This window comes from Trachurus japonicus, chromosome 3 (assembly GCF_045865225.1).
Source record: "Trachurus japonicus isolate A0001 chromosome 3, Traja_1.0".
Lineage (NCBI taxonomy): Eukaryota > Metazoa > Chordata > Actinopteri > Carangiformes > Carangidae > Trachurus > Trachurus japonicus.
The window spans coordinates 3,036,831-3,055,560 of NC_140909.1; the positions used below are offsets into that span (position 1 = coordinate 3,036,831).

General features: G+C 42.3%; 1 protein-coding gene across 1 annotated transcript; it reads right to left on the minus strand.

Moving 5' to 3' along the window:
• Positions 1-153: 153 nt before the first annotated feature.
• zrsr2 (zinc finger (CCCH type), RNA-binding motif and serine/arginine rich 2) lies at positions 154-16,108 on the minus strand. Its single transcript, XM_085805125.1, has 13 exons — positions 15,819-16,108; positions 14,753-14,832; positions 13,961-14,075; positions 13,772-13,880; positions 11,533-11,619; positions 11,025-11,063; positions 8,875-9,041; positions 4,291-4,504; positions 4,043-4,098; positions 3,835-3,944; positions 2,197-2,404; positions 1,984-2,151; positions 154-919 (listed from the first exon to the last, which is right to left on the minus strand). Exons 1-13 carry the CDS (start codon positions 15,857-15,859, stop codon positions 262-264), a joined length of 2,052 nt encoding a protein of 683 aa, XP_085661251.1. The 5' UTR covers positions 15,860-16,108; the 3' UTR covers positions 154-261.
• Between the last annotated feature and the right edge of the window lie 2,622 nt (positions 16,109-18,730).

Genomic DNA, 18,730 nt, shown 5'->3' on the forward strand with positions numbered 1-18,730 from the left:
AGCGTAGCTCTGAGCAGCTCACGGCTCTGCTCCGCCGTTCTAAAAACACCTTGCACCGACAATTAAAAGGTATAACGAACGTACTGCTATGACTATAGGGATTATGGTGATGGGAACAATTTGCTAAAAAATGTTGAACTATCCCTTTAAATATTTACAGTACATGTACAGACGACCGGTCCACGACGTTTATCACTTCCTGTCTTTTTCAAGAGTTCAAACACAAAACAAAAACAAACTGAAGCAGCTGTCAAACCGTCGTCATGTCAACGTGTCCATCTGACCTGCTGCCGTTTCCATGACGACACTTTGATCCACGATGCTGCTGGTTTTCAGCATCATCGTCTCCGTAGCAGCAGAACAGTTTCCCCTCTCCTCCTCCATCTTTTCCTCCATCTTCTCCTTCTCTTCCATCTTTTCCTCCATCTTCTCCTTCTCCTCCATCTTCTCCTTCTCTTCCATCTTTTCCTCCATCTTCTCCTTCTCTTCCATCTTCTCCTTCTCTTCCATCTTTTCCTCCATCTTCTCCTTCTCTTCCATCTTTTCCTCCATCTTCTCCTTCTCTTCCATCTTCTCCTTCTCTTCCATCTTTTCCTCCATCTTCTCCTTCCCCTCTATCTTCTCCTCCGTCTTCTCCCTCTCCGACTCGTCCGATGAGCTCGTCCCTTCGGCGGTCGGGTGTCTCTTCTTCTTGTGCTTCTTCTTGCTCTTCTTCTTGCTCTTCTTGGAGGAGGAGTGTTTGTGGCGTCGGTGTGAGTTGTTGTTGTTGTTGTTGTTGTTTCCCTCTCCGTCGTCGCTCTGTGTCTTCGTCTCTCTGCTGTCTCTCCTCCTCCTCCTCTTCTTCCTCCCTCTCCTCTCTGTGCTCGTGCTTCTCGACCGTCCTCTCGTCTCTCCTCCGTCTGCGTCTTCACTTCTCCTCCTGTAAGACAAGACAAGGCAAGACATCTTTATTTATTTATACAGCAGCGCATTTCATACCAAGGCAACTCAATGTGCTTTACATAAAGACTAAACATTTAAAAAAAAAAAAAGAGAAGCATAAAACAAGAGTTAAAAGAATAGTGTAGGACTACGCTTCTTGTGATGAAGTAACAGACTTTAACACCGAGGACAGCTGTGCTCCGTGACTTATCTCATAATTGACCTCTGGCTAAGCCACGCCCCCAAACACGATGAGCCAATCACAGTGTGCATAGCTAGCCCCATACACTGGGACATTCTCTGCTTCCACGTCCACTGAAATGCATTGCAGTTAGTCAGTTTTCATTGGTTTTTCTATGTTTTTTCTTGACATTTTAAGTTTAAAATGGTCAAACGGTGTTCATGGGGTACATGCAACTCTGACACTAGGTATCCCGAGGGGCCACGGGGGGATTTTTTTACCTTTTCCCAAACCACATCTCAACCGAGAGAAGTGTCTGCTCTGGATAAAGTTATGCAGTAGACCACAACACCAACTAAACCTGGATAAACTTAACAAGGATGTCTACATCTGTTCTAAGTTAAGTCAACAACGTATTTGAGGCAACATATTGTCAGAGATGTTTAGATGTTAGCCAGTATCACAACTAAGCATAAAGCCCGCTAGCTTAATGCTAACGTATAATGCAAAACTCCATAGACAGGCTAACAGAAGTTAGCCCGTCGCTATCGGCGTTTCGCGGCAACCGACAGCCATAGCAGTAAAGCTAAGTGAAGTTTTGGTGACTTCCAGATGTGAAATGTCTCCTACTGTGACAGCTGTTGCCATAGCAACTGTCACCGAATGTTGAATGTTTGTCCGAGTGAGTGGAGGGGGCGGGGCTTAGCCATAGGTCAATTATGATTTAGCTATCTCATAATTTCGACTTAGTATCTCATAATTATGGTTAATAATTTTGGTTCATCCAATTTTTGCCTTGCTCTAAACAGTGACATACTGACTCTATTGGACTGCAGTCATCTGGAGACAGTGTGAGATGTATCTGTGTGTCATATCTGTACTTGTTGTTGTCGTTGTCTCTCTCTCTGTCTCTGCTCCTGCTCCTCGATCCGTCTTTCCTCCGCTCGCTGTTTCTCCACCAGCCGGTCGTCCGTCTGTCCTCCCTGTCCCTCCTCTCCCTCTCCCGGCTGCGGCTCCGGCTCCTCCGTCTGTACTGGGATCTCTCCGATCTCTCCGTCCTCTCCGATCTCTCCATCCTCTCCGTCCTCTCCGACCTCTCCGACCTCTCCGACTCTCTCCTCCACGGCCGCTCCCTGTATCTCTCCGAGTGCCATCCGTCCCTGCGACTCTGCGTCCTCGCGCTGCGGTCCGGGGACAGGTGCCAGTCCCGGTCCGCCTCCCAGAACTCGTTGCCGGGGTTTCGGAAAACGTGCAGGAAGTTGCAGTGTTTCCCCTTGGGGCATTTCTGTCTGTCGAACAAACCTGAGAGAGAGAGAGAGAGAAAACCAAGACGACAAGAAGACGGTGAATAAATAAATAAAATACACTCGATGAAGCTGCTGCTCATCATCAGTGTGACTGTTTTCACAATTAATCGTGGTATTAAACGGCACAATTAATTAATTGTAAAGATTCCTAAATATTGTTACTTTCACAAAAATTTTATGTTGGAACCGTATCGACAGATGTGGCGCAAAAACAAAGGTAAATGCTCAGATACTGGTCCATTTAACTAATGTAACATTGAATTGGTAGGAATTTAAATGTTAGTGTGTCATTTTTAATTTAAAAAAAAGGAAAACAAAACATAAAACAATTAAAATAAATGTAAACATTTGGTATAAGTGACAATTTATGACCTGAATATACCCCACACTTCCCCTGGGGGGTTAATAATTGGTCATATATTAATAGATACTTTAAATATTTTGTGTAAACAGTGAGTAATGTAATTATATTTTGACTATTTGATTTTACGCATTCATAGTGTTGTGAAATTAATTAATGCATAATAATCATGATTATCGTAACACCGCGATTATTTCTCTGACAATAACCGTAGCAAGAAAATGTATAATTGTGACCTCCCTAGTCTGAACGACAAAAACCACAAGAGATCTGAGTTTTATAAACCTGATTCAAACCACATACAGAGGTGGTTTCACTTGTACACATCTGTTTCTGTCTCAACATCTCAGTTGCTCAGTTTTCAGTATGTAATAGGGATGCAAATTATCAATTAATTCATTAATCGATAGTTGATAGACCTTATCGATCGATGATCGATTAACTGATAAGCAGCGATTTTCCTGAGAACCTAAATTTAAGCTGAACATTCCTTATACAGGACTTTACACTAGTATTTGTTAGTTTATTTTTAGAGCACAGCACAATGAAAAATGTTTAAGTAACACGTTATTTAACCTTTAAATAATGTTGAGTGTCCAACGTGACCCATTTTTACATTTAGGAACAGTAAAAACACCCTCAACATTTTTCCTCTGACTTTAAGTTGAACTTGTTCTTGACCAACACAAGATTTGATACATACAGATGAAATGGTCTTTCCTGCCACTACACTATGATGATTACTGTATTTAACTACTTAAATCACAGTAGCACAGTAGCATAAACTGATTTACGGCTATATTGTAAATGAGGTTGCTCCTCAATATATCTCTGAGTTTAAATAAAGGTTATGAATGATTTGTTGAACTCAGCCTGATGTAAACATTAATAAAACTCAGTAACCAATCACACATTATTATCGACAATTAATCGATAGTCGATTAATTGTTTACATCCCTATTATGTAATGTATACGTATATGTATACGTGTATGTGTATGTGTATGTGTATGTGTATGTGTATGTGTAATGTGGACAGTCAGTCTGGTCAGATCTGAGCCTCACCACAGATGGCGTTCTTCCAGCGGGTCACAGGACACATCTCACAGTGCAGCTGGCGGCCGGCGTACCAGCGCCCGTTGAACCGGATGAAGGCGTCTTTACACTGCTCCTCTCTGCACACACACACACACACACACACACAGTCAGGAGTTGTATTCAAACTGTGGTGCACAGTTTATTTATCTGGGAAAAGTCAAAAGTGAGAACGTACGTGTCAAACTGGACGTAAACGTTTCCTCTCAGGTGCGGCTCGTAGTTGCAGCTGATCTGAAACAAATGAACCAAACGTGTCATTTTAGTGTTTTACCTTCAGAGCACCGAGAAGAGATAAATGAACATTGTCTTACAAGTTCATAACGATATAAATTCATTTACTCCTACTTTATACCAACCTACACCTACAGATCATATTTGCACACTGACACCTCTACATACATGATATATGATATAGCTTCTGACCTTGAACTGAACGACGCGGCCGACGCTCCTGAACTCGGGCAGCACGTCGTGGTAGAAGTCGAGGAAGGACTCGTGCAGCTCCTCCTCGCTGTGCTCCAGACAGGCGTCGATGTCGTAGTCGTCGCGCCGCGCCTCCTCCATGCCGAACGTCCTGAACATCCCGCGGATCATCAGCGTCGGGCTGCAGGACGGATGCACGTGTTTCCTGGAACATCTGGACACACGGAGAAAGAGAACAGAGAGATGAAGAGAGGAGAGAGGACACGCTGATGAGTCAGGATGAAACAACCTGCAGCTTCATCCACTCACAGCTCAGAAAGAAGAACAACAACAACGTCTGCAGCTGGAAAAGATGTGAAGACTAATTCTACAACAAGTAGTTCCGACCAAGCAATCTGGTTGGTCAACAAGACATTTAGAACGTGCTCAAATCAGCACGACAGCAGCCTGACTCATCACTAGAAATACCGTATTGACCCGAATATAAGACGACCCCCCTTTTTCAAGACCTGTCTTTGGAAAAATACCTTTTTCAGACAAAATCAAAGAAAAAATTAATCTTTTTAAAATCATGTTTTCAGTATGTGTGAAATAACGTTCTGGTAGATTGTAGCGCCCACTGATCTCTCTGAATGTGTGTAGGTGTGTGTCCATCTCTCTTGCGCTCTGTTTACACAAAAAGGCACACGCATCAATTGCGCTGTTTTATTTTGAAAATTGTTTTGATTTTGAAAGTTGAGCGGATTCTCTCGTGTTTCTTTGTTTGACTTCCTGCCCGGCTTGACGCCATCGCTCGCAGCTCGCGCACAAAATAGACCAGACACCGAAACGACCGCTGCAGGACGTCTGGTGTGAACGACACAATCGGTTAGCATGAGCCCCGAAAGGAAACGGGCTCAGCTTCTCGGCGCTTCGCAGCTATTCGGCGCCTCCGGTGTGTCCGGTGTGTCCGGTGTGTCCGGTGTGTCCGGTGTGTTCCTGTCCCTGGTGACAACGCGGCCGTAGCCGCTGTGATATGACGACCCCGCCCCCGGAGTCAGCTGTGATTAAAATAACCTAAACCGAGTCGAGTTGAGCTGTAACTGTGTGGCAGCGCTCTGCTGTGTGGCCAAGGGGCAACACACACACACACACACACTTGGCGCACACACGCGCGATCATCCTCTCAGATGCAGCTGCATCTCTGCAGGTCACTGGTGTCAGTGAGGAAGAAAAGCCCTGACTTGCTTGGACAGACGTTGTTTGATGTCACCCGCTGATTTGCATATATAAATATCTAGACCCCGAATATAAGACGACCCGTCTTTTTCAGACTTTTTTTGATGGAAAAAATATCGTCTTATATTCCGGTCAATACGGTATTACTCAACCATGTCATGTTGTTGTATCGATCTCCATGGTAACATCCATGGATTCTTTTAGAAACATTATGTTACTCGTGAAAATGAATCACAAACCTCCTGTAGAGTTTCTCCTGTCAGATGCCAAACTCAAATTTTAGAACAATTAAATAACCATTTTTAGTGAATATGTTGTAAACTGCCCCGTTTTAACCGCGAGGCTGTTTGTTCCCTTCCATGTGTGTAACGTTACAGCCAGAGAGACACTAGTTGTAACCGCGGTGAAAATAAAATACGGCCTGGAGCTGGATATTTCGTTGGATAAAACGGAAGATACCTCTATGTTTCTCTCTCTCTATGCAACTTTTGGGCTTTTAAATAATCTGGAGTAATGGAAATGTTTGGCTTCCCCCATCAGCTGTGTCGACGACGCGGTGTTGATTGATTTAGTTCGGGAAAGTCCGCGATCGTGATAAAACATGAACGTCAGCTCAGAGTTCACTCATCTGGGACGAGAAAATCCTTTCTGTTGCTAGGTCGTTACTAAGGGTCGGACTATTTGTTGCAGAGGTGAACTAGGTTCCATTACACATAGGAGTCTACTGACGTGACTGATTGTGTTTCAGGTATTAGTCGGACCCCATGTATTCCCATGGAAACGGGAAGCACACTTGCAAAAACCTTTCAAATTTGAGAGCAAATTGTCCATCAAAATTAATATATTTTGATGATACATTTTATTTTGTTGGTAATAGTTGTATAATCACAATATTAATATTAATTAATATTGCTTAATTCTACCAGACCTGTCGTCCCTTAAACTAAACTAACACTTCCTACAAACTAAACTTGTGTTAATATGACGGCACCACTGAGTCTGTGTGTTTGTTCTGTTTCTTTTCCTCTGCTTCCAACATCTGGTCTGAACTTGTAACAAACTGAACACAATTTGTCATATTTACCATTGAACACAGATCGATTCAAGTAACTAAGTACTTGAATGTCTATCGTTACTGAGGCCCTGTTTACACGACAACGCTCGCGGATGAACACGACAAAATATTTCTGTTGTTGATAACAGCTAAATCAAGAAGAAGAAGAAAAGGAAGAGGGAAAAATTCTGGGTTGTACCAAAGACGGTTTATAAACCAAGACCTTTCATGACGAGTCAGCTTCCTGTATGATGTCACTAGGCTTCTGCATGGCCACGCCCCTTTAGGGAGACCAGAGGCAGCCTGGAGTGTATTGACTCCAATGGGACAATGTAACGTGAACACAGATTATGGTCTGTCCTTTCTCCCCACAGTCACTGAAGTAAATGTTGGACTCATTTTTCACAAGCCACATCTCTTCTGAACAGTTTGACACCAAAATGGCAACTTTCAGACGGACACATCAGGAGAAAATCCACTTTGTTCCAGACCTGTCTCTGTCTCTACGACACACAGATCTCCTAGGCAACATCAAACAAACGGCCGCAAACTCCCGTGAAAATGATTTAAATTATTTTCATCATGCTAAATATGACTGTTAGTAGTGTAAATATTTAATGTTATCATAAGAAAATATAAATATCTCACTTTCATCTACCTACAGATTGTATAAATCCACACACGATCACAGACGAGGTGGTGACGGTTGGCCACGCCCATTTAGAGAGACAGGAAGTGAAACCATTTCTATCATTGGAGCAGCCTCTCATGGAGTATCTTGGTAAATAGAGTATCTTTGGTTGTACACAGGCGTGCGGACTTGGTGGTGTTGTGTGTTTCACTGCCACCCCGGCGCTTGGCGTGCTACAACATTGAATTCCACAGACTTTTGCGTCACCGTGTGCTGAATGCAGATTTCCACCACAAAAACGCTCGTGTAGACGCGAAATAAAGAGTGAGACCGCAACAACGCCACTTTTGCGTTTTCTGTTCAGATCGTTTCCGTGTAAACGTAGCCTGAGTCTTTTTGTCTTCTTTATATCAAATAAGTAAGGGATAATGCCCGACGAGGTGTCCATTATCAGAAATTAATGGACGACGCGGAGGCGTGAACCGTCCGACGTGTCCATTATCTCTGATAATGGACACCTCGTCGGGCATTATCCCGCTTATACCATGGTCACTTACGAGATAAATACATATTAAATCAATTACTTGTAATTTAATGTTGTTTTTACCGTTAAAATGTTGTTTTTACCGTTAAAATCACACGTCTTTAAGCGGCTGAGCCGAGCGGACTATTTAATAAACTCGTCGGCGATAAAAGAGAAAAAAAGAGGGACCCGCTGTGACCGCAGCGTGTTGCCATGGTGACTCTGCCACAGCCTGATAGTTGATCAGTGAAGGGAGGTGATGTGACGGCAAATGTTACGTGACACAAAGTTTTTCAGAGGTCCAGTGCTTCTTACCGCTGGTGTGTTTACAGACTCCAGTGCCGTGATGCGCTGAAAAAAAGTTGTTTTGGTCCGAGTGTCCGTTGCCGTGGTTACCAACAAGCGTTTGAGCCAGCGCAGTAATATTTAGAACGTAATCAGGCTATTTTACCGGAACATCTTTATGGGTGTCCATTATCACTTTTTAATGGACACCCAGCAGCCAATCAGAATCGAGGATTCATCCAGACCATGGTATAGAGAGCCTAAGCGGAAGCAGGAAGTAACGGTCACCATGGGACCTCAACTCTGAAAAACTCGCCATTCAAATGAATGAGACTGAAAATTTTATTTCGTGATCCGATTGAATTGCGCCATGAGAAAAAAAATGTCCTCTACCTGTTTAAAACATCACGTTTCATGAAGAGAAATCAGCCGTTTGTTGTAAAACGGCAACAGAAGAATGTATTTTGTGTGAAGACGCTCTACGGATACAGATCTGTGTCCCACAAAAAATACGTCACCAACTGACACGGGAAAGGGCGGCATTTGGTCGCCATGGTGACGTCACCTACACCACCTGGAGTCTTTCTGGTTACAGATTCTTCTGAATTTTATGCTACAATAGTTTTACAACAAACGGCTGATTTCTCGGGATGAAACGTGATGTTTTAAACAGGTAGAGGACAGATTTTTTTCTCATGGCACAATTCAAACGGATCACGAAATAAAATTTTCAGTCTCATTCATTTGAATGGCGAGTTTTTCAGAGTTGAGGTCCCATGGTGACCGTTACTTCCTGCTTCCGCTTAGGCTCTCTATAATACCAAATAATAAGAAGAAGAACAATAATGATTTCTGTGAGAGGAGGATCATCACCTGTCTCCAAAGCGACATGCTCCGGTCTTGAGGAAGAAGGGACAGTTGTTGACGTCGCACTCGGTCCCGTAGTTCTCTGACTTGTCTGTCAGCGGAGCCTCGGGATTCATCCAGGCTCCTCTTCCTCCTCCTCCTCCTCCTCCTCCTCCTCCGTTATCCAGCTGCAACTGACAACATCAACACAAGTATAGACACCAACTGTGTAAAAACATCTTTAAACGGAAAGTTCAGCTTTTTTTTTGGAGTTGAAGTGGGGTTGTATGAGCTACAAATGCCCACTAAGTATAATATCTGCAGTCGGCGTATCAAGTCCTGTCTCAGAATAATAAATAATACACCAGTTCAAGAGTACGATATAAAAGTAAAAAATGCATCAGCTGGTTGGAAAAACAGTTATTTTATCTGGAACTAGCCAACTCACTCAGTCAGTATTCCTCCGCAACGCGCTGTATCACTCCACCACTGATAGAGAGACCTTTCTACTGCAGGTACTATACTTAGTAGTGAACATCTGGAGCTCATACAACCCCACTTTGGAAAAGCTGAACTATCCCTTTAACCCTCCTGTTGTCCTCCTGGGTCAAGGAAGGAAGGAAGGAAGGAAAGACGGAGGGAAAAAGGGAAGGAAAGAAGGAAGGAAGGAAGACAGGCAGGAAGGACGAAGGGAAAAAAGGAAGGAAGGAAGGAAAGAAGGGAGGAAGGGAAGGAAGGAAGGAAGGAAGGAAGGATGAAGGGAAAAAAGGAAAGAAGGACGAAGGGAAGGAAGGATGAAGGGAAAAAAGGAAGGAAGAAAGGAAAGAAGGACGAAGGGAAGGAAGGAAGGAAGGAAGGATGAAGGGAAGGAAGGATGAAGGGAAAGAAAGAAGGAAGGAAAGAAGGACGAAGGGAAAAAAGGAAGGAAGGAAGGAAGGAAAGAAGGACGAAGGGAAGGAAGGATGAAGGGAAAGAAAGAAGGAAGGAAAGAAGGACGAAGGGAAAAAAGGAAGGAAGGAAGGAAGGAAAGAAGGACGAAGGGAAGGAAGGAAGGAAAGAAGGATGAAGGGAAGGAAGGATGAAGGGAAAGAAAGAAGGAAGGAAAGAAGGACGAAGGGAAAAAAGGAAGGAAGGAAGGAAGGAAAGAAGGACGAAGGGAAGGAAGGATGAAGGGAAAGAAAGAAGGAAGGAAAGAAGGACGAAGGGAAGGAAGGATGAAGGGAAAAAAGGAAGGACGAAAGGAAAGAAGGACGAAGGGAAGGAAGGAAGGAAGGATGAAGGGAAAGAAAGAAGGAAGGAAAGAAGGACGAAGGAGGGAAGGAAGGAAGGAAAGAAGGATGAAGGGAAGGAAGGATGAAGGGAAAGAAAGAAGGAAGGAAAGAAGGACGAAGGAGGGAAGGAAGGAAGGAAAGAAGGATGAAGGGAAGGAAGGATGAAGGGAAAGAAAGAAGGAAGGAAAGAAGGACGAAGGGAAAAAAGGAAGGAAGGAAAGAAGGACGAAGGGAAGGAAGGATGAAGGGAAAGAAAGAAGGAAGGAAAGAAGGACGAAGGGAAGGAAGGATGAAGGGAAAAAAGGAAGGACGAAAGGAAAGAAGGACGAAGGGAAGGAAGGAAGGAAGGATGAAGGGAAAGAAAGAAGGAAGGAAAGAAGGACGAAGGAGGGAAGGACGAAGGGAAGGAAGGATGAAGGGAAAAAAGGAGGGAAGAAAGGAAAGAAGGACGAAGGGAAGGAAGGAAGGAAGGATGAAGGGAAAGAAAGAAGGAGGGAAAGAAGGACGAAGGGAAGGAAGGAAAGAAGGACGAAGGGAAGGAAGGAAGGAAGGATGAAGGGAAAAAATGAAGGAGGAAAGGAAAGAAGGACGAAGGGAAGGGAGGGAGGCAGGAAGGATGAAGGGAAAAAAGGAAGGAAAGAAGGACGAAGGGAAAAAAGGAAGGAAGGAAGGCAGGAAAGATGAAAGGAAAAAAGGAAGGAAGGAAAGAAGGACGAAGGGAAGGAAGGAAGAAGGGAGAGATGGGAGGAAAGAAGGAAGGGAAAAAGGAAGGTAAGATAGCTGGAGTGAGGGAACAGAGTGGGTCATTTGGGTCAAAAAGGAAGGAAGAAGTAAGGACGAAGGGAAGGAAGGAAGGAAGGAAGGAAGGAAGGAAGGAAGGAAGGGAGGAAGGGAATGTGTTTCTACCTGATTTTCAGCTTCGTCCAACATTTTCTGAACGGCCTCCTACAAATGGTTAAAGACACGTCTGGTGAACATGACTGAACAAACCGCAGCGTGTCTGTTTCTGTGGGTTAAGACCACGTTCACATCAACTCATCGGCACACAACAACACAACAACACAACACAACAACACAACAACACAACACAACAACACAACACAACAGTTATTAATTAATGAATTAATTAAAAGAAGAGGGTTCGTTCACTTCACACAGAGTAAAAGATACGTCCTGGCTGTGAGAGCTGCAGCTGCTCTGAGCTCTGGTTGTTAAGGAGCGGCGAGACGGTTGCTTGTGCCGCTCAGTCAAGGAAAGGTTTTTAAAAAGACACAATGCACTAAAAATGCAATAAAATGCAATAAAAACATGTTTGTTTGTCTTAAAGCTTCACGTCTGTGTGTAAAAAGCTCCTGCTGGTGAAGTAAAGAGGATATATGTCTTTCTGTTTCTATCCTCCCGGGGCCCGTTTCACCTCTCTGTCTCGTTTCTCCTGCTGCTTCTGCTCTTTCTCCTCTCGCTCCTTCCTCTGCTGAGCCTCCCACTCCTCCTTTATCATCCGCTGGAACAACAACAACAACAACAACAAACACAAACACATCATCAAGATTTATCTGTTTGGAGCCATCGGTCAAACGTCGACCGTCTGATGCAACAACAACCCGACTGAGTTTCTATGTGCTATATCTTTGTAATACATTTATTTCATCATAAAGTATTCCAGGAATTCCTCAATTCACTTGTTTTTCATCATAATAAATCCTTATTTTATTTTTTTTACTTTTTTAAAGGGATACTCAAACTTTTTTTTTTTCGTGTCTTGCCTCACTCCCGAGTCCCTGACCAGCAGATAGACACCATCCTTTCGACTGTGCGTGCAGTAACAAGGGAGATAGAGCCGTATCACCCGTAATTAGTCGCTAATTAGCTTAGCTCAAACGCTGGAAGTGTATGGGTAATGTTAGCCTGCCTCCACCTAAAGTCGCTAATTAGCTTAGCTCAAACACTGGAAGTGTATGGGTAGTGTTAGCCTGCCTCCACCTAAAGTCGCTAATTAGCTTAGCTCAAACGCTGGAAGTGTATAGGTAGTGTTAGCCTGCCTCCACCTAAAGTCGCTAATTAGCTTAGCTCAAACACTGGAAGTGTATGGGTAGTGTTAGCCTGCCTCCACCTAAAGTCATCAGAGAAACTCTTCAGCAACTCTAAAGGGAAACCGGCGGCCGATCTTCGTCTCAGAGCTGACAAAACTCTCCGGTAAGGCATCTTGAGCGGTCAAATGCCGCTAACGGGACGAGATCGGTCAAAACAGAGGGTTCAAGCAAAGACGCTTTATTTTGGTTCAAGCTAGCTACATCGAGGGTAGGTTAGCTTCCTATTTCAAAGTAAAAGCACAAACTCTATTGTCATGGTTTTCTGTATGTAAAGGGAAACGGGTGTTTTATTTTGTGAAAGTAACCGGAAGTGTGTTGGTCACAACGGCTAGCTTGAGTAGTGCTGAATTACAAAATTGTAAACAGCTGGTATTTAGACAAATTAACGACACACTGCTGATCTAAACGGCTACTTTCTCACCTAAACATGTTTGAAATGTTGATAAAGTGATATATTTACAGAGTTTAGAGCTAAAATGAAATCAGCTTCTGACTGCTGATTTCAGCTCAGGTAGGAGGCAGGCTAACACTACCTATACACTTCCAGTGTTTGAGCTAAGCTAATTAGCGACTTTAGGTAGGAGGCAGGCTAACACTACCTATACACTTCCAGCGTTTGAGCTAAGCTAATTAGCGACTTTAGGTGGAGGCAGGCTAACACTACCCATACACTTCCAGCGTTTGAGCTAAGCTAATTAGCGACTTTAGGTGGAGGCAGGCTAACACTACCTATACACTTCCAGCGTTTGAGCTAAGCTAATTAGCGACTTTAGGTGGAGGCAGGCTAACACTACCCATACACTTCCAGTGTTTGAGCTAAGCTAATTACGGCGATACGGCTCTATCTCCCTTGTTACTGCACGCACAGTCGAAAGGATGGTGTCTATCTGCTGGTCATGGACCCGGGAGTGAGGCAAGACACGGAAAAAAAATGTTGGTGTATCCCTTTAATAAAAACATGTTTTGTATCACTTCCCCTCTAATGCCTAACATGGGTCAAAATGACCCACATTCATTTTCAATGTGATTTCATGCTGAGAGAGAGTTTCTATGCTGTAACTGTTGAAATCTGTCTATTTTTTATAGTGGTGTGCAGTCAGGGGTAGCAGGGCCAGCACTGCTAGCCCTGTCAAAAATGAAATTTTTTTTTTTTTCATAATTAAAAAGTGATTCTGAAATGTGTCTGGAGTCAATTACTTGTTCAGTTTGCAACTTTATCCAGAAAACGATTGGTTTTGTGGAACTCAAATTTCCTATGTCCTATAAACGCATCACAGCTCCGTTCCTCGGCTGGGGCCAGCAGTAGTTGCATTGCTAGCCTTTGGTCGAAGCTGGGTGTTAGGGTGTTACTGCTGGCCCTGCCTGAAAGGCCACCGCACGCTACTGCTATTATATGAGTGAGTATTTACAGCAGCTGGGTCGTGCACATGAGATTGAGTCAAAAATAAACTTCATTTCTGTGGTTCAATGGGCTGAAACTAGAAAATACTTCTGTGTCAGATCAAATCAAGTTAATAAAAGACCAGAGGAATGATCCTGTGACGGACACAAACAGGACTTTACCTCCTCCTCCTCCTTCCTCCTCTGAGCAGCTTCCTCCTTCTCCACCTTCGTCCTGAACTCGTCCTGAGCGACTCTCTCCCTCTCCAGCCACCGGGCGTGCAGACGCAGCCTGAGCAGATAAAACAAGTTAAGATCAATAAAACCAGCGCTATCAAAGGATCTAAAGTCATTTATCGCCGAGTGACCCACCGTTCCTCCTCAGCTGCATCAACCTCCTCCTCCTCTTCCTCCTCTTCATCGTGTTCATCATTTATCTCTTCTTCTTCCTCCTCTCCGGGTGCATCAGCTGCTCCGGGTTTTAAACCTGCATCAGATCAGATGATGTGACAGAAAAGAGCAGTAAGAGTTATTCACAACAGAGAACCCTCAAATAGATGTTTTATTTCTGCAGGTTTGTTGAAAAAAGTGGCCGATATAATAGAACTTCAGACCTTAAAAATAATGTTTAAAGCAAAGAACAGATCATTACCAGAACATTTACAGAACTTGTTCAAGCTGGAGGAAGAGGATAAAACAGACTGAACACACATTTGCAAGGCTGAGCTTAAAACAAATGTGTATTTCTGTTGCAGGTGTAAAACTATGGCATTCACATAAGTTGTATAAGAAAATGTTTAAAAAAGAAAAGATAAGTGCCTACAAAAAAGAAGAAGGAGAAAAAAGAAAAGATAGATAGACGAGTGGTGTCCACTGCTATTTTGTTTGTTTTCTTGTCACTACTATGTTTCATCATCTTTAATATTTTGAAATAAAGTATAATATTGGTGTTGAAGTAAGCCAATGTAATTATAACAATAGAGAGGAGCAGGTGCTATACATTTTTCTTCATCCTGCTCCTTTTCATTCATGGTGACAATGTGCAGCTACATTATGTAAATATGTGCAACCATGTGTAGAATGTAAACCATGAATGGAATAAATCAAAATGAAATGAAATGATCGATCAACCGACCAATGAAACAACTCTGTAAACGTCTGTACCTCTCTCTCTGGCCTGGGCGAGGGCCTGGCGCTTCCGTTTCCTCCTCTCCTTCCTCTGAGCTGCTCGGCGCTGCTTCTGACTGAAAGAATAAAATAGAAAAATAAACCAAACTAGTTCAATCTGACCATCAGATATATATAACACATGATTTAATACATCTGGAAGGAGCTGAAACCTTCACCTTTGAATTTACACAAATAGTTTTATGGTTTAACCCTCCTGATCTGTTCCCTTCCTTTTCTCCTTTCCATCTTTCCACAATCCTTTTCCCCTTCATTCCTTCCTCCCCTTCTTCTTTCCCTGAACAAATCTGTTCCCTCCACCATCTTTCCTTTCCTTTTCTCTTCCTTCTTTCCCTTCTTCCTTCCTTCCTTGAATGAATCTGTTGCCTCCTTCCATCTTTCTTTCCTTTCTTTTTCCCTTTCCTCTTTCCACAATCCTTTTTCCCTTCCTTCCCCTCGTCCTTACTTCTTCATTCCTTTTTGACCCAATCTGTTCCCTCCCTCCATCTATCTTTCCTTCCTTTTTCCCTTCCTTCTTTCCTCCCATATTTCCCTTTGTCCTTCCTTCTTTCCCTTCATTCTTCCTGCCTTCCTTTCGTCCTTCCTTCCAGGACAACAGGAAGGTTAAGAAGTGACCAGGCTGTTATCAGTGTTGACATCTGTACAGTTAGGACACAAATAAACATTCATGTTGTAGGAACAAGAAAAGATGGTTTGAGTCTGCAGATGGATTATGTGGAGAGTTGTCTCTCTCTCTTTCTTTTTTAATCTGTTTTATCATGTTTTTTGTCTTTTCTTTTCTGTTAATATGGACCAGTTATTGTGTCTGCAATAAAGATTTGATTGATTGATTGATTGATTGATTATAGCAGCATTTGCTCATCTCCAGCTGCAGGTATGAGCAGCAGATGGAAAGACAACAATATTAAACCGGAAGTTGAACATTGCAGCAGTGTAATAACAGAATAAAGACAGTTAGAGGTCTGTTATGTGTCGTGTTGTTGAGGTGCAGCAGTCTTTAACATGAGCAGGTTATAGATTAGCTGTGAAGAGAGACACAGACCTGAGGAGAGGAGCAGAAAGAGGAGCGGTGGTCGCTGCCATCGCGGAGCAGCAGCCGTTAGTTAGTTAGCCTGTTAGCCGCTTAGCATCCACACGTCGCTTCAGTCCGTCGCTGCTTCTCATCGGTGTTTAACACAGAAATAAACAACTCTAAACCACAGAGTCGCTGTTCTCCGACAGGACGAGAGGGTTCAGACTCGTAGAAGTGGAGAAATAAGTGAATTATCTCCGTTTGTTGCTGTAAGAACTCCAGTAGCAGCAGCAGAAGACGCGTTTGTTTGGGTGGTGAGCGGCAACGGAAGGGGCGGGGCTAACAGCAACAACTACCGGGTTATGCCCCGCCCCTCTGATGACGTAGAGCAAAGCGCGGTCACCCATTGGCTCTGCTTGCACCAAAAAAAAAAAAAACTTTATTAACAATCATGTACATAATACCATAGACATATATATGTCTATGCATAATACATAACAATATTGTTGTGCCAAGGGGAGGGGAAATATATAAAAGTATAAATATACAAAGAGTTTATAATTACCATGTATATATATTTTTAAAAATGCATTGATGCAAAGAAAATCATACTAATTAAATAAATATTTATCCAAAATAAAATTTGTTTTTAACGCTTCTGGTATTTCAAGTCCATAGGTGTCAGTGCTGTACTGAAAAAGTTGGTTTTCCATCAGTCCACTTTTTTGTGTGTATACGAAATTTTCCTAAAAATAAAACAAGTTGTACAAAAAAAAAAATTAAATCATTATCCATTTGGTTATTATCAAAGTAAATAAAAATGTCCTTTTCATGTAGATGTATTGAATGACCAGTTTTCTTTTCAAGGAAGTTTTGTGCATTGAACCAAAACATTTGAGAATATAAACAATGAAAAAATAAATGTACAATGAATTCATCAAATAAACCACAGAAATCACAGGAGTATACAATATCGAGTTTAAATCTTTCTAATGCTTTTTTTGCCGGATAAATTTTAACATCTACTGATAAAGTATGGATGGCGCAGAGTTTTTTTTTTTTTTTTACTTTATAAACAATTATATAGGCCTACATAACAAAACTGTTGAGCCAGGGGAAGAAAAAAATAAATACAAGTATAAATATACAAAAGTATCATGCATTAAAAAAATGCATCGATGTAAAGAAAAGCATATTAAAAATTTTCCAAAATAAAGTTTGTTTTTAAAGCCTTTGGCATTTCTAGTCCATTGATGTTGGTGCTGTAATCTACACATGAAATGTTTTTTGCATTTTGTGTGTGAAAGGTGGAAAATAGATCAAATGTATTTTTATTATAATATATTATAAAACAGAATTTATTATTTGGAGCGAACTAGAGGATGACTGTGAATGTATGTGTGTGTCTGAGTGTGTGTGTTGGCTGTGGAGGCTTTTGTATTGACACTGTGTGGTCAGAAGAGGGCGCTACAACACATCCCATAATACTGTAAATAAACCACAGCAGCAGCTACTCTGGTCGTTAGTGATGGTGAGTTTGTTTCACTTCTTTAACTTCCACTTTCTCAACACTGCATGATGGGACTCAGAGGATGAAAGTGAGACACACAAACACACACACACACACACACACACACACACACTGCACTGTATTAAAGTTTATATTGAGTCTGAAGTTTGGTCTAAACTAAAGTTTTCTATGGCAACAACAGCCAATCAGAAAACACAGTGTTTTCTCTCTTTGCTGTTGTGATTTTCACCTCAGGGCCACCGTAGTTTTCATCTAAATAATGTTCTTTTTCAAGTGTTAGTCTGTGTGTGTGTGTGTGTGTGTGTGTGTGTGTGTGTGTGTGTGTGTGTGTGTGTGTGTGTGTGTGTGTGTGTGTGTGTGTGTGTGTGTGTGTGTGCAGTGAGATGGTTTCCATCTGGATGGAGAACAGGAATGAGACTGAGGTTAATGAGATATAGTGATTCATCTGCTGAAACCTGCAAGACACACACACACAGACACACACAGACACAGACACACACACACACACACACACACACACTCAGTCAGCTGTATCTGGCAGTAAAACGTTAGAGAGTCGTTACAGTGGAAGTGAAGTGAAGACAAACAGACTGAAGCAGCTGAAACTAACATGAGATAATAATCTATAACTGATCAATAACTATCTATCTATCTATCTATCTATCTATCTATCTATCTATCTATCTATCTATCTATCTATCTATCTATCTATCTATCTATCATCTATCTATCTATCTATCTATCTATCTATCTATCTATCTATCTATCTATCATCTATCTATCTATCTATCTATCTATCTATCTATCTATCTATCTATCTATCTATCTATCTATCTATCTATCTATCTATCTATCTATCGTTCTCTCGATCTATCTATCTATCTATCTATCCATCCATCTCTCTCTACCACAGACTCAGTCGTCTCTTTTCTCTCTGACTCAGTGAACTTTTTTTTATAATACAGTAAAATAAAAAGTATCAACTTCTCTCTCCTCAGCCCCCCCCTCCCCCTCTTTCCCCCCTCCTCTTCTCTCCCTCTCTTTCTCCTTCTCCCCCCCCCCCCCTCTTCTCTCCTCCTCTCTCTCTCCAGCCTTGTGGGTTATCATCAGGCATCTGCAAAACAGATCTGTGGTAACTTTCACTTCAAGTCTACGAGTCGACTGAGTGAGTCTGTGGTGTGTGTGTGTGTGTGTGTGTGTGTGTGTGTGTGTGTGTGTGTGTGTGTGTGTGTGTGTCTGTGTGTGTGTGTGTGTGTGTGTGTGTGTGTGTGTGTGTGTGTGTGTGTGTGTGTCAGATTATGAAATGTTTTTATCGAGGAGTTGAATAATAATAATAATATAGCCTATATAATAATAATAATAATAATACTACTAAGGCTTCTGGTTTCATCGTCTGTGATGTAGTTTTCAC

Excerpts from the sequence above, each read along its gene's own strand:
- zrsr2 (XM_085805125.1), bottom strand. The coding sequence starts at position 15,859 with ATGGCAGCGACCACCGCTCCTCTTTCTGCTCCTCTCCTCAG. Across the intron at positions 14,076-14,752 it reads CGCCCAGGCCAGAGAGAGAG|GTTTAAAACCCGGAGCAGCT; the intron begins GTACAGACGTTT and ends GATCTGATGCAG. Across the intron at positions 4,099-4,290 it reads GCCGCGTCGTTCAGTTCAAG|ATCAGCTGCAACTACGAGCC; the intron begins GTCAGAAGCTAT and ends CATTTGTTTCAG.